A 15,046-nucleotide genomic window follows, 5' to 3' on the forward strand; every position below is an offset into this window, starting at 1 on the left:
CCCCTGCTTCTGGCTCTGGAGGAGTGGAAGATCAAACATCTCTCATATCTCCCTCGCTCTCTTATGGATGGATGGGCAGGGGAGGACGGGAGGGAAATGGAAACTGAGCAGCTGGAGATGAAAGAAACCATTAATCCAGAAAGGAAAAAAATATATTTATGAGTCATGACAAAGACCGACAACAAAACGACATCGACGCTTTGATCTCTTTTCAACTTTCCGTTTTTTTATTTATTTTTTATTTCCGTCACAAAACCACCGAAAGGTTTTTAAAAATCCTCTGTTCTCCCAGTAGCAGAGCTCAAAACGTTCACTTTATTAAAAAATAATCTTTAATCTGTTTTAGTCCATTTTAGCGCAACAGAGATGATTGCATTGACTACGTTGGCAGCCAGGGTTATCTTAGTCGCACAAAAGAAAGAGTTCATCTTTAAAAGGAGAGAGTCTAGGGAGAGAGTCTGAGTGTCCATCGTCTATTGTCAAAGCACAACACCAAAGAGAGGAGGTGAGAGGGTCATTGACCCAAAGGTGGAATTCCACTCAAAGGTCACTTTTTTCTAGGAGTTTGACACACGTTGTGTTAACTGTTTTCTTCCCCAGGTCGATTGCTCTCTTAACTCCCTGGTCTTGGAGGGTTAAAGTCCAATTATTGATATTGTAGCAGCAAATCAATGATCTTCCGGTCAGTGGTCTCCTCTAGGTATTAGTTAGGTAGCTAGCTAGATGGCGATATAGCCTTTTCCCTATTGTGGATTACTGTGTTTTCCTGTGGCCACATGGTGAACATGGATATACTTGTTGCAGTATAGTCCAGCACATCTCTCTTAGGCCAGTGAGGAGCTTTGAGGCAAACCATCCATAGGCTCATATCAGAAACATATTAGTCAATTTAGAAACCAAGGAATGAAGGAGTGACTATGGGACAACAACCCACTCAAGCTCAGTGGGTAGCTTTGAACCAAGTCTTCCAGTTGGAGGGGGTGGGGGTCCCTTCAGTTTTAGCCAGCCCCTCTCCTAGCATTATAACCAGGGCCGGTTGAGATTATTGTCCATAGTTTATAGTCTACAATTCATAGGCTATAACTAGAGTGCCTGGAGTTTTTCCTAGCCACATTGCCGGGTCAGGCGTTCATTGGAAAAACTCCTGGCCCCTCCTCATAAGCAGTCTCGGCAGAGTGCAACCTGGCCGCGGCGGTAGTCCCGGCAGGGGCAGAGGCGGTGGTACTTGGGGCTGTGGCCGGCACAGCTGTAGAGGAGGGGGTCCTTCTGGAGGCTGCACTCCCGGCGTAGGACGGAGAAGGCCGGGAACACGTGGTTGACCTCCGCCTCCACCACCTCACACTGCACCTCTAACCTGGTGGGGGGAGGGGTGGTGGAATGTTTGATGGAGGGAGGGGGATGGGGTGATTCAGAGAGGGTGTTTGATGAGTGATGCAGAGAGAAAGAGAGAGTCCAAGAGGGGAGGGGGAGGACAAAAGGGGGGAAGAGATGGGAGGGGAAACCGAGGGAGAGAGAGAAACCGAGACAAAAAGAGATATACAGACAGAGACAGAAACAGAGAGGGACACAGAGAGAAACACACATGAAGTAAAAAGGAACCGAAGATAAAGACAGGAATATGTCGAGCAGGATGGGTGATGAAGAGAAAGACAAGGAGAAAGGGAAAGATAAAAGAAGAGGAAGAGTTGGCGTTGCTATGACACTCTTATCGTCTTCCGCTGTCACTACAGATCTCTAGATGGGGCCGACAAGACACCTGACATCACTGAGAAGACTTTGAACCTGACATCCTTGCTGTAGCTGGTTGAGTATTACGCCCACAGACAGCCCTTAGTGAACGAAACACCAGTTTGGTACCATTGAGTGGTAGGTCGGTCACAGAGGTCAGAGAGCAGTGTGCATGTTTGTATGGTTGCTAGTGACGTGTAGTGATTCTGCATATGTGTGTGTGGCTGTTAGAAACGTATGTCCAGATGTGTGTGTGTGTGTGTGTGTGTGTGTGTGTGTGTGTGTGTGTGTGTGTGTGTGTGTGTGTGTGTGTGTGTGTGTGTGTGTGTGTGTGTGTGTGTGTGTGTGTGGCTGTTAGAAACGTATGTCCAGATGTGTGTGTGTGTGTGTGTGTGGCTGTTAGAAACGTATGTCCAGATGTGTGTGTGTGTGTGGCTGTTAGAAACGTATGTCCAGATGTGTCTGTGTGTGGCTGTTAGAAACGTATGTCCAGATGTGTGTGTGTGTGTGTGGCTGTTAGAAACGTATGTACAGATGTGTGTGTGTGTGTGTGGCTGTTAGAAACGTATGTCCAGATGTGTGTGTGTGTGTGTGTGTGTGTGTGTGTGTGTGTGTGTGTGTGTGTGTGTGTGTGTGTGTGTGTGTGTGTGTGTGTGTGTGTGTGTGTGTGTGTGTGTGTGTGTGTGTGTGTGTGTGTGTGTGTGTGTGTGTGTGTGGCTGTTAGTGTATGTCCAGTGTGTGTGTGTGTGTGTGTGTGTGTGTGTGTGTGTGTGTGTGTGTGTGTGTGTGTGTGTGTGTGTGTGTGTGTGTGTGTGTGTGTGTGTGTGTGTGGCTGTTAGAAACGTATGTCCAGATGTGTGTGTGTGTGTGGCTGTTAGAAACGTATGTCCAGATGTGTGTGTGTGTGTGTGGCTGTTAGAAACGTATGTCCAGATGTGTGTGTGTGTGTGGCTGTTAGAAACGTATGTCCAGATGTGTGTGTGTGTGTGTGGCTGTTAGAAACATATGTCCAGATGTGTTTAGGTGTGTGTGTGTCGGTTAGAAACGTATGTCCAGATGTGTGTGTGTGTGTGTGTGTGTGTGTGGCTGTTAGAAACGTATGTCCAGATGTGTGTGTGTGTGTGTGGCTGTTAGAAACGTATGTCCAGATGTGTGTGTGTGTGTGTGGCTGTTAGAAACATATGTCCAGATGTGTTTAGGTGTGTGTGTGTCTGTTAGAAACGTATGTCCAGATGTGTGTGTGTGTGTGTGTGTGTGTGTGTGTGTGTGTGTGTGTGTGTGTGTGTGTGTGTGTGTGTGTGTGTGTGTGTGTGTGTGTGTGTGTGTGTGTGTGTGTGTGTGTGTGTGTGGCTGTTAGAAACGTATGTCCAGATGTGTGTGTGTGTGTGTGGCTGTTAGAAACGTATGTCCAGATGTGTTTAGGTGTGTGGCTGTTAGAAACGTTTGTCCAAATGTGTGTGTTCGCGAATATGGCTTAACGTGAAAACAGGTGTGCCAAGGTGCCACTCACCCGCGCAGGGCCTCCTTGTTGTTGACGAAGCGGAACAGCGCGGGCTCACACACCAGGTTGGCCCGCTGGCACGCCTCCACACACGACTGGCCCTCCTGGGACGCCAGCAGCCTCAGAGAGCTGAGAGGGGGCCAGGCAGAGGGGGCGCTGGCGTCCGGAGCCCAGGTTAGGGCACTGGAGTTGGGCAGCAGGACAAATTGAGGCCCAGGGCTACCTAGACTACTAATCCCCAGCTTGGAGGAGGAGTTGGCCGGAGGGAAAGGGGCCTCGGGGGCGCAGAAGTCCTGGAGGGAGAGGAGAGAGAGAGGGGAAGGGGATGTTGAATAACACAACACATAGGTAGTCTCTTGTGCTATCACGCACGGGAGATTTGTTTCTGGGTGCCGAGATTCCATTATACAGAATGTGGTATTTTTGAAGACGGTGCAAACGCACGCACAGATGCCAAGTTAGCTGCGCACATCCACATGCACGAATTGTCACTCCCACACTATACAAACACGACAGTCAACAGAAATCAAAGCCCGCTGACACTTTAGCTGTGAATAAAGCTACATTTCCTAACACTTCAGGGCATCGTGTGACAGAAATACAAATAAACAGCCGTTTCTCTAACCTCCTCTATACTGCACATCCCTCTAAGTAATCTCCCATCAACCCTTCACCTATTCCCTGACAAAACTCATCTGGGTCCAACAACACCAGAGAGAACTCGTTTTAAAGAAAAGAAAAGTAGAAGAAAAAAAAGAACCAATTTGACACATCAGCCTACCAAGTCAGCCTACCAAGTCAGCCTACCAAGTCAGCCTACCAAGTCAGCCGTTCAAATAGCAGTTCAAATAGCAGTTCCGATAGCATTTCCCAGATACATTAAAGAGATTAGAGCAGAACTATCAGAAGTCTGATAGTGACAGTTCAGTCTCGGTCTGTGTCGGCCCTGCCACCAAACAGGAGATGGAGGTAGCAGTGGCTTCTAAGGAGACGTGTGGAGATGAGTCAGCGAAAGAGAACGACCCGGCTCCATGTATTTTACTGGTTTGTAACCTACTGACACCGCTCCCCTTTAGAGTGGAATAACGCAGCCGAAGAGGAACTTTATTTAAACACACTGAGGAAGAACAACACAGGGATGGTTCCGTAATGGACAGAAACAGAGAGGTTATGACTATACTATACAGTAGATAAATACACGGGGCTGAATAGATATTTTCAGAGTATGATAGAATGGGATATGGAACTGTATCTAACAATAACCCAATAAACATGTATTACATAGTAACACTAGATTAATGACTAGCATGGCGATAGCAAAGTGGTCCCGTTTGGCTCAGTTGGTAGAGCATGATGTTTGCAACGCCAGGGCCGTGGGTTTGATTCCCACGGGGGACAAGTACGATAATGTGTGCACTCACTACTGTAAGTTGCTCTCGATAACAGCGTCTGCTAAATGACGTAAGTAAAAATAAAGTCAAGTTCTGTATATTAAATAAATAGTAGGCTATTGCACAGCAACACACAAGAGCCCCCCCCCCAACCCCCCACCCCGTGCACATTATGGTTTTTCCCTAGCACTTCACAGCTGATTCGAATAACCAACGCATCATCAAGCTTTGATTTTCAGCTGTGTGGTGCAAGGGTGAAACCAAAACTTAAAACCGGGGGTGCAGGACTGGGTTTGGGAAACCCTGGTCTAGTCCATAGTCAGACACCGTGTTGACTAGTGACCTCTTCTGGTTGATTACAGACAGAGAGAGGTGAGTTAGTGTGTGTGGTAGGAAGGTAGCATGGGAGGAAGACATTATGAGAATGTTTTGGAACAAACAGACACGGTTGAGTGCCAGCATGTACAGTTGAAGTCAGAAGTTTACATATACCTTAGCCAAATACATTTAAACTCAGTTAACAATTCCTGACATTTAATTCTAGTAAAACAAATCCCTGTCAGTTTGGATCACCACTTTATTTTAAGAATGTGAAATGTCAGAATAATAGTAGAGTGATTTATTTCAGCTTTTATTTCTTTCACATTCCCAGTGGGTCAGAAGTTTACATACACTCAGTTAGTATTTGGTAGTATTGCCTTTAAAATTGTAGGCCTCCTTGCTCACACACACTTTTTCAGGTAGCCTTCCACAAGCTTCCCACAATAAGTTGGGTGAATTCTGTCCCATTCCTCCTGACAGAACTGGTGTAACGGATTCAGGTTTGTAGGCCTCCTTGCTCGCACACGCTTTTTCAGTTCTGCCCACACACTTTCTATAGGGTTGAGGTCAGGGCTTTTTGATGGCCACTCCAATACCTTGACTTTGTTGTCCTTAAGCCATTTTGCCACAAATTTGGTAGTATGTTTGGGGTCATTGTCCATTTGGAAGACCCATTTGCGACCAAGCTTTAACTTCCCGACTGATGTCTTGAGATGTTGCTTCAATATATCCACATCATTTTCCTTCTCATGATGCCATCTATTTTGTAAAGTGCACCAGTCCCTCCTGCAGCAAAGCACTCCCACAATATTTTTTTTGTTTTACCTTTATTTAACTAGACAAGTCAGTTGAGAACAAATTCTTATTTTCAATGGCGGCCTAAGAACAGTGGGTTAACTGCCTTGTTCAGGGGCAGACCGACAGATTTTTACCTTGTCAGCTCGGGGATTCGATCTAGCAACCTTTCGGTTACAAGGCCAATGCTCTAACGACTACGTGACCTGCCGCCCCTACATGATGCTGCCACCCCCGTGCTTCATGGTTGGGATGGTGTTCTTCGGCTTGCAAGCCTCCCCCTTTTTCCTCCAAACATAACAATGGCCATTATGGCCAAACTGTTATATTTTGGTTTCATCAGACCCGAGGACATTTCTCCAAAAAGTATAATCTTTGTCCCCATGTGCAGTTGCAACATATAGTCTGACGGCTGCGTGGTCCCATGGTGTTTATACTTGCGTACTATTGTTTGTACAGATGAATGTGGTACCTTCAGGCATGTGGAAATTGCTCCCAAGGATGAACCAGACTTGTGGAGGTCTACATTTTTTTCTGAGGTCTTGGCTGATTTCTTTGATTTTCCCATGATGTCAAGCAAAGAGGCACTGAGTTTGAAGGTAGGCCTTGAAATACATCCACAGGTACACCTCCAATTTAGAAGCTTCTAAAGCTATGACATAATTTTCTGGAATTTTCCAAGCTGTTTAAAGGCACAGTCAACTTTGTGTATGTAAACTTCTGACCCACTGGAATTGTCATACAGTGAATTATAATTGAAATAATCTGTCTGTAAACAATTGTTGAAAAATTACTTGTGTTATGCACAAAGTAGATGTCTTAACCAAATTGCCAAAACTATATTTTGTTAACAAGAAATGTGTGGAGTGGTTGAAAAATGAGTTTTAATGACTCCAACCTAAGTGTATGTAAACTTCCGACTTCAGCTGTATGTATGCATGTGTGTGTGTGTGTGTGTGTGTGTGTGTGTGTGTGTGTGTGTGTGTGTGTGTGTGTGTGTGTGTGTGTGTGTGTGTGTGTGTGTGTGTGTGTGTGTGTGTGTGTGTGTGTGCACGGTGAACCTACCTGATGCTGTATGTAGGCGTGTACCCTCTCCAGCATTCCCTCGCAGGTGTACTCATACGGTAGGTATGGCTCGACCTGCAAAGACACACACACCCACACACATATTCCCACAGATCAGAACATTTCCACAGAATGCATTGCTAGGCAATCAACACCACTAAATTACCATATTTTCCTCATTTCAATATTGTTTTACCTATCGTTCATCCTAATTGCAATAAGTAGTCAATTCTACCCATTAATCACAACAAGTAAATGTGGGTAGCGTCACAAATGGAACTTAATTCCCTACATAGTGCACTGCTTTTGACCAGGGCCCATAGGGCTTTGGTTAAAAGTAGTGCACTAATCTTTGAGAATAGTGCATCATTTGGGATGTAACTGTGGCCATTTTGAAGTGGGTGTGGCTTAATTGCAGTGGGTGACTTGTGTGTTCGTAATTGTGACTGTGTCCCAAATGGCAGCCTATTCCCTACACAGTGCACTGCTTTTGATCAGAGCCCTATGTGTCCTTCTGGAGGCATGTAGGGAATAGGATGTCATTTGGAACGCACAACGGCTTTGTTTTCATTTGCATAGCTATTCAATATGCAGCAAAAGGCTCACCTTTGATTTGTCTGATTAGAGAATAGCTATATTGCTGTGATTCAACAAAACACTCATTATTTCTCTCCAGCTGAGGCAAAACACACCCACATACCAACTTGAAACTGTAAAGGAAACTAAATTCAATAAACTAACTGGAAATATACTTCCTGATCTAAATACGGAAATAGATGGTCTTAGATTATTGTCCCCTGTCGTAATTGTAACAATGTGAATCCGACGGCTCAGCTGGTTGAAGTTTTTTTGCTTGTAATACCAGGATAGTGTGTTTTCTTTTTAGCATGTTAGACTGAATACAGCACGACTTCACCGGAGGTCCCTTTGGAACCAAGTGTCTCTGATAACATGTTGTGCACAACGACGCAATGTAACATTTCAAGGAAATCCATTGTTGATTAAGCAGAAATAGTTATGTTCAACTTTTCCATTAGGAATGCGTGGAGCCTGAAAGTACAGACCACATACTAGTAAGGTATTCCCTCCCGTTTTAACAGTTGATCGCGTATCTGTTCTAAATCCCACTTGTAAACGATACATCGCTCAGTAAATAATTTCCTTTATACAAAATGTTTAACTGCATGTGAAATCTGACTTTTCCAATTTCAAATAAAGAAAAGCAACTATGTAGAGAGGATTTATATGTAGGGTTGTATGGATGTAGGGACAAAAAGTTACACATCTCAAATCTGATCAAAACATAACACTTTATGAATCATGTATGTAAACTAGCACAGAAATATGCCTCACAACATTTGCTTTGGTCTAAGCAGAGAGAGGCACAGTCTCGCCCTCCCTCCCTCCCTCCTTCCCTCCCTCACTGCCTTCCTCACTGCCTCCCATTTATTAAAGAGGGATAAATATGAAAACAACAGGTCAGTGGGATGGACAGAATGAAAAAGGGGGAACAGAGAGAGAGCGAGAGAGGGAGCGTGAAAGAAAGGGAGAGAGACAGAGCAAGAGAGAGACAGAGAGAGACATAGAAAGAGAAATGGGAAAGGGATTTATGTGAACATGAAGAGGTGTCAGCCAGTGGAGATTGCTTTGGTCTGCACGGCTGAGCATGTGGAGCCGCCTTGGACAGAGAGCCAGCCCACAAACAGGGGGAGTGTGCAGTCTCCAGTGAGGGGTGAAGTGACCCATCAGCCATCTATCACTGGAGTGACAGACAGACAGATATCTCTCAGTAGAGTGGCAGACAGACAGACATCTCTCAGTAGAGTGGCAGACAGACAGACAGGGCAGCCATCATTCAGTGGAGTGACAGACAGAGAGTAAGCCCCGGTGCACTGAGCTATGGCATGTCTGACAAGCAGGAGAGTGGATAGGGGAGAACACACACACACACACACACACACACACACACACACACACACACACACACACACACACACACACACACACACACACACACACACACACACACACACACACACACACACACACACACACACACACACACACACACACACACACACACACGGCTTTATAGAGGCATCTCAATCGGCCTGTTTGACCTCTTGCTCAACTTCTCTCAACCTCTCACACTCCCTGGAGCCTCACGCCGACTGCAGGTTCCCAGTAAGCCACCTTTACAGGCTAATTACTCCTTGGCTGTGGACACACTTCTTCCTAATGCTAGCGTAGCATACACCCCTGTCCTAGGTTCAAACACTGCAGCTAGCGCGTCTCCACATGGAGCTTTCCGAGGTGTATTTGCTGGGTGGCGCGAGCTGAAACGTCATTCAAACAAAAAAAAGCAGCGTCACCCGTTCAGCAGCGTCACCCGTTCAGCAGCGTCACCCGTTCAGCAGCGTCACCCGTTCAGTACCAGCGCTGCTACATGTTATATGGTTGTACAATCCTTCCCAGGTACGACATAGTGTGTTTGGTCACTGCCAAAGAAACCAATGAGTCAAGAAATAATTCATGAAATAACTGTACCTTGGTACTCATGATCTCTCTGATGGCGGCGTCAAACTCCTGGGAGTTGTTGTAGTCTACTGTCATGACGTGGGGCCGCCCGATGTACTGCTCCGCATACGGGTGCTGGGATGACACCTGAGAGGGGTGGAGTATAGAATTAGTAGAACATTCCCGTTTAAAGCAATATTCTGTGAGGTATAAGTGGCACATTTGGTGTACAATCGGCAATGTTGGCTGTTTGCTGAATTGCATTGGTTAATTTTCAGTTGAAGAGTGGTACTAGATACTGTGTTGACCAATGGGAGCTCACCTCTCTAGACGTGGGCTTGCCTCGGAAGAACTCGTGATTGAGCGAGCTGTGCGGTGGGTGGAACTTGGGCTGCAGATAGATGCACCCATTGGCTATGGCCTCCAGAGGGGCGGGCCCTTCGTAGGGGAAACCAAACCCGATGAAGAGCTGGTGGGGGAGATGAAGATGGTACTAGTTAGGATAACCACCAGTTATTTTATTAATGCTTGTAAATTGAAAATTCCAGATATATTAGGAACTGGAAGGTAACTGTTGTAGTTGATGCTGTTGTAGTTAGTGCTGGTGCAACAGTGTGTGTGTGTGTGTGTGTGTGTGTGTGTGTGTGTGTGTGTGTGTGTGTGTGTGTGTGTGTGTGTGTGTGTGTGTGTGTGTGTGTGTGTGTGTGTGTGTGTGTGTGTGTGTGTGTGTGTGTGTGTGTGTGTGTGTGTGTGTGTGTGTGTGTGTGTGTGTGTGTGTGTGTGTGTGTGTGTGTGTGTGTGCATGAATCTGTTTGCGCACGTACATATGTAGGATCTTAATTTGAGCCAGTTTGCTACAGCAGGAAAATAATCCTGCAGCAACAGAAAATATGAATTATTATGTGGATTATAATGATTGGACATTGTTTGTAGGGGTTGATAAATGTTCCGTAACTGAAAATCAAGTCTGAATTTCAAAGTGGAAATTAGAAGATTTTTTAAACCTCAAATTCCCTTACTTACAGGAAATCCGGCATTGAAGGAAAGTTATCCTGCAACAGGGTGACCAAATTAAGATCCTACATCTGTAGTGGGTTACCTCTTGTGTATGTTGTGTATCATCTAGTGTGTGTGTGTTCCAGTACCTTGGCCTTGCGGAGCAGCGTCTGCAGCTCGTGCTGGGGCAGCAGGCCGTGGTTCTTGACGTAGGCAGGCACCTCGGGGGGGCGCTGGGTCTCGTAGTACACCGTCCCGTGGACCTCCATGTACCTGTGGAGGATCTGGAGGAAACCCTCCTTACCCTGCTGATAGACAAGGAGGAGGGAAGAGTAAGAGAGAGAGAGAGAGAGAGAGAGAGAGAGAGAGAGAGAGAGAGAGAGAATGTAAGAAAGTGAATGGAGAGTTGGTGAGCGAGGAGAGGAAGTGGGACAGTGGAAAATGTCATCAGTGTGGGTTGAGTTTGAGGGAGAAAGTGGATGAGCAAGTGCGATGGGAGAGGTGGAGGGAGAGGGACGGAGGAAGCGAGCTACGGAGAGGGAACGAGGTGAGGGAGAGATGGAGAGGGTGAGGGAGGTAGAGAGAGATGGAGAGGGAAGGAGGTCGAGAGAGATGGAGAGGGAAGGAGGTAGAGAGAGATGGAGAGGAAAGGAGGGAGGGAGCGATGGAGAGGGAAGGAGGGACAGAGAGAATGACTTGATTAGAGGTGATGTGTTAATGGCTGTGTGTGTGGTTGTTTATGAGTGTACATATAAGAGGCAATGAGTGTGTGTGTTAGTGTGTGTACATTTGATAATGCACTATGAGTGTTTGTGTGTGTGTGTGCATGAGTGGTTGTGAATTCCCTGAGTGAGTGTGTGTGTGAACGCCAGTATCTTCACACAGAGAGAGGCAGAGCCATTGCCTGTTAGTAAGTGCAGGGCATTTAATGTGACAGACCCCTTTAGAAAGCCCAAAGAGACACACAGTGCCGCACTGCCGTGGGCCGTCAATATGAATGAGGTGAGGTGCTAGGGATCTGGATTGGTTTCCTGCACACGTGCGCACGCACACACACACACACACACACACACACACACACACACACACACACACACACACACACACACACACACACACACACACACACACACACACACACACACACACACACACACACACACACCCTTTCTCTCAATCCCTCGCTATCTCATCGCACACATTTGGCCTCTAGCATCAGAGAGCGAGGCGTCCATGTAAGTATGCAGGGAAAGATACTGGCAGACTGCCAGTGCCAGTCCAGGCACCCAGAGGGCAGCAGCAGCAGAGCACAGCATTCGCCAGCCTGTGCCAGCCGGTTCTCCTTACTGGCTGCTATGACATCCCTCTCTCTGATCCATTGATGGAGCTCTCGCACGTCTACCTATCTGATTGGTTAATTCAGGGGTTTTATTCGGATGCCCATTAGCTTTTGCCGAAGCATCAGCTACTCTTCCGGGGGTCCACAAAAACACAAAACCTGACAAGTAACAAAACACTAATACAATGACAGACAAGGACAGTCACACACATTTCATATACAACAATATACAAACAGTAATACAAAATAAATAATAATAATAGTATGAATGTGTGTGTTAGAGTGTGTCCTCACGGTCCCGTCGTTCCATCATGCAGTAATGGGGCCTTAGGAGTAAAGACTGTAAAACAGCAAGCCTGCCCATACATTAAAATGAATAGATTGTGCCTGTACATTGAAATGAATTTATTATGCCCATACATTGAAATGAATAGATTGTGCCCATACATTGAAATAAATAGATTGTGCCCATACATTGAAATGAATAGATTGTGCCCACACATTGAAATGAATAGATTGTGCCCATACATTGAAATGAATAGATTGTTCCCATACATTGAAATGAATAGATTGTGCCCATACATTGAAATTAATAGATTGTGCCCATACATTGAAATGAATAGATTGTGCCCACACATTGAAATGAATAGATTGTGCCCATACATTGAAATGAATAGATTGTGCCCATTCATTGAAATGAATAGATTGTGCCCATACATTGAAATGAATAGATTGTGCCCATACATTGAAATGAATAGATTGTGCCCATACATTGAAATTAATAGATTATGCCCATACATTGAAATTAATAGATTATGCCCATACATTGAAATTAATAGGTTATAAATAGGGAGTGCACATACAGTGGGTGGAACAAGTATTTGATACACTGCTGATTTTGCAGGTCTCCCTACTTACAAAGCATGTAGGGGTCTGTAATTTTTATCATACTGTGCCTTGCGAAAGTATTCGGCCCCCTTGAACTTTGTGACCTTTTGCCACATTTCAGGCTTCAAACATAAAGATATAAAACTGTATTTTTTGTGAAGAATCAACAACAAGTGGGACACAATCATGAAGTGGAACGACATTTATTGGATATTTCAAACTTTTTTAACAAATCAAAAACTGAAGAATTGGGCGTGCAAAATTATTCAGCCCCCTTAAGTTAATACTCTGTAGCGCCACCTTTTGCTGCGATTACAGCTGTAAGTCGCTTGGGGTATGTCTCTATCAGTTTTGCACATCGAGAGACTGACATTTTTTCCCATTCCTCCCTGCAAAACAGCTCGAGCTCAGTGAGGTTGGATGGAGAGCATTTGTGAACAGCAGTTTTCAGTTCTTTCCACAGATTCTCGATTGGATTCAGGTCTGGACTTTGACTTGGCCATTCTAACACCTGGATATGTTTATTTTTGAACCATTCCAATGTAGATTTTGCTTTATGTTTTGGATCATTGTCTTGTTGGAAGACAAATCTCCGTCCCAGTCTCAGGACTTTTGCAGACTCCATCATGTTTTCTTCTTGAATGGTCCTGTATTTGGCTCCATCCATCTTCCCATCAATTTTAACCATCTTCCCTGTCCCTGCTGAAGAAAAGCAGGCCCAAACCATGATGCTGCCACCACCATGTTTGACAGTGGGGATGGAGTGTTAAGGGTGATGAGCTGTGTTGCTTTTACACCAAACATAACGTTTTGCATTGTTGCCAAAAAGTTCAATTTTGGTTTCATCTGACCAGAGCACCTTCTTCCACATGTTTGGTGTGTCTCCCAGGTGGCTTGTGGCAAACTTTAAACGACACTTTTTATGGATATCTTTAAGAAATGGCTTTCTTCTTGCCACTCTTCCATAAAGGCCAGATTTGTGCAATATACGACTGATTGTTGTCCTATGGACAGAGTCTCCCACCTCAGCTGTAGATCTCTGCAGTTCATCCAGAGTGATCATGGGCCTCTTGGCTGCATCTCTGATCAGTCTTCTCCTTGTATGAGCTGAAAGTTTAGAGGGACGGCCAGACCTTGGTAGATTTGCAGTGGTCTGATACTCCTTCCATTTCAATATTATCGCTTGCACAGTGCTCCTTGGGATGTTTAAAGCTTGGGAAATATTTTTGTATCCAAATCCGGCTTTAAACTTCTTCACAACAGTATCTCGGACCTGCCTGGTGTGTTCCTTGTTCTTCATGATGCTCTCTGCGCTTTTAACGGACCTCTGAGACTATCACAGTGCAGGTGCATTTATACGGAGACATGATTACACACAGGTGGATTGTATTTATCATCATTAGTCATTTAGGTCAACATTGGATCATTCAGAGATACCTCACTGAACTTCTGGAGAGAGTTTGCTGCACTGAAAGTAGAGGGGCTGAATAATTTTGCACGCCCAATTTTTCATTTTTTGATTTGTTAAAAAAGTTTGAAATATCCATTAAATGTCGTTCCACTTCATGATTGTGTCCCACTTGTCGTTGAGTCTTCACAAAAAAATACAGTTTTATATCTTTATGTTTGAAGCCTGAAATGTGGCAAAAGGTCGCAAAGTTCAAGGGGGCCGAATACTTTCGCAAGGCACTGTCGGTACACTTCAACTGTGAGAGACGGAATCTAAAACAAAAATCCAGAAAATCACATTGTATGATTTTTAAGTAATTAATTTGCATTTTATTGCATGACGTAAGTATTTGATACATCAGAAAAGCAGAACTTAATATTTGGTACAGAAACCTTTGTTTGGAATTACAGAGATCATACGTTTCCTGTAGTTCTTGACCAGGGTTGCACACACTGCAGCAGGGATTTTGGCCCACTCCTCCATACAGACCTTCTCCAGATCCTTCAGGTTTCGGGGCTGTCGCTGGGCAATACGGACTTTTAGCTCCCTCCAAAGATTTTCTATTGGGTTCAGGTCTGGAGACAGGCTAGGCCACTCCAGGACCTTGAGATGCTTCTTACGGAGCCACTCCTTAGTTGCCCTGGCTGTGTGTTTCAGCCCTCAATATGGTGCAGTCGTCCTGTCCCCTTAGCAGAAAAGCATCCCCAAAGAATGATGTTTCCACCTCCATGCTTCACGGTCGGGGTGGTGTTCTTGGGGTTGTACTCATCCTTCTTCTTCCTCCAAACACGGCGAGTGGAGTTTAGACCAAAAAGCTTTATTTTTGTCTCATCAGACCACATGACCTTCTCCCATTCCTCTGGATCATCCAGATGGTCATTGGCAAACTTCAGACGGGCCTGGACATGCGCTGGCTTGAGCAGGGGGACCTTGCTTGCGCTGCAGGATTTTAATCCATGACGGCGTAGTGTGTTACTAATGGTTTTCTTTGAGGCTGTGGTCCCAGCTCTCTTCAGGTCATTGACCAGGTCCTGCCGTGTAGTTCTGGGCTGATC

At 45.3% G+C, this 15,046-nt stretch overlaps 1 protein-coding gene and 1 non-coding gene across 6 annotated transcripts in view; one reads left to right on the forward strand and one right to left on the reverse strand.

The window, feature by feature from the left end:
- Positions 1-204: 204 nt before the first annotated feature.
- The window catches only part of LOC124004050 (alpha-1,6-mannosylglycoprotein 6-beta-N-acetylglucosaminyltransferase B-like), a 229,084-nt gene continuing 214,242 nt past the window's right edge, over positions 205-15,046 (reverse strand). For 3 of the 5 annotated variants that reach the window (XM_046312801.1, XM_046312799.1, XM_046312804.1), the window contains 6 exons: positions 10,464-10,622; positions 9,641-9,787; positions 9,349-9,465; positions 6,802-6,876; positions 3,239-3,522; positions 205-1,354 (listed from right to left, as the gene is read on the reverse strand). In XM_046312801.1, the coding sequence (XP_046168757.1) occupies positions 1,156-1,354; positions 3,239-3,522; positions 6,802-6,876; positions 9,349-9,465; positions 9,641-9,787; positions 10,464-10,622 (981 nt within the window). In that variant the 3' untranslated portion in view covers positions 205-1,155. The remainder of the gene's footprint in view (positions 1,355-3,238; positions 3,523-6,801; positions 6,877-9,348; positions 9,466-9,640; positions 9,788-10,463; positions 10,623-15,046) is intronic. The other 2 variants (XM_046312803.1, XM_046312800.1) reach the window with 1 other exon arrangement.
- trnaa-ugc lies at positions 4,554-4,627 on the forward strand. The gene has a single exon. It is a non-coding gene; the product is annotated as a tRNA-Ala (tRNA).

This window comes from Oncorhynchus gorbuscha, linkage group LG18, assembly GCF_021184085.1.
Source record: "Oncorhynchus gorbuscha isolate QuinsamMale2020 ecotype Even-year linkage group LG18, OgorEven_v1.0, whole genome shotgun sequence".
NCBI lineage: Eukaryota > Metazoa > Chordata > Actinopteri > Salmoniformes > Salmonidae > Oncorhynchus > Oncorhynchus gorbuscha.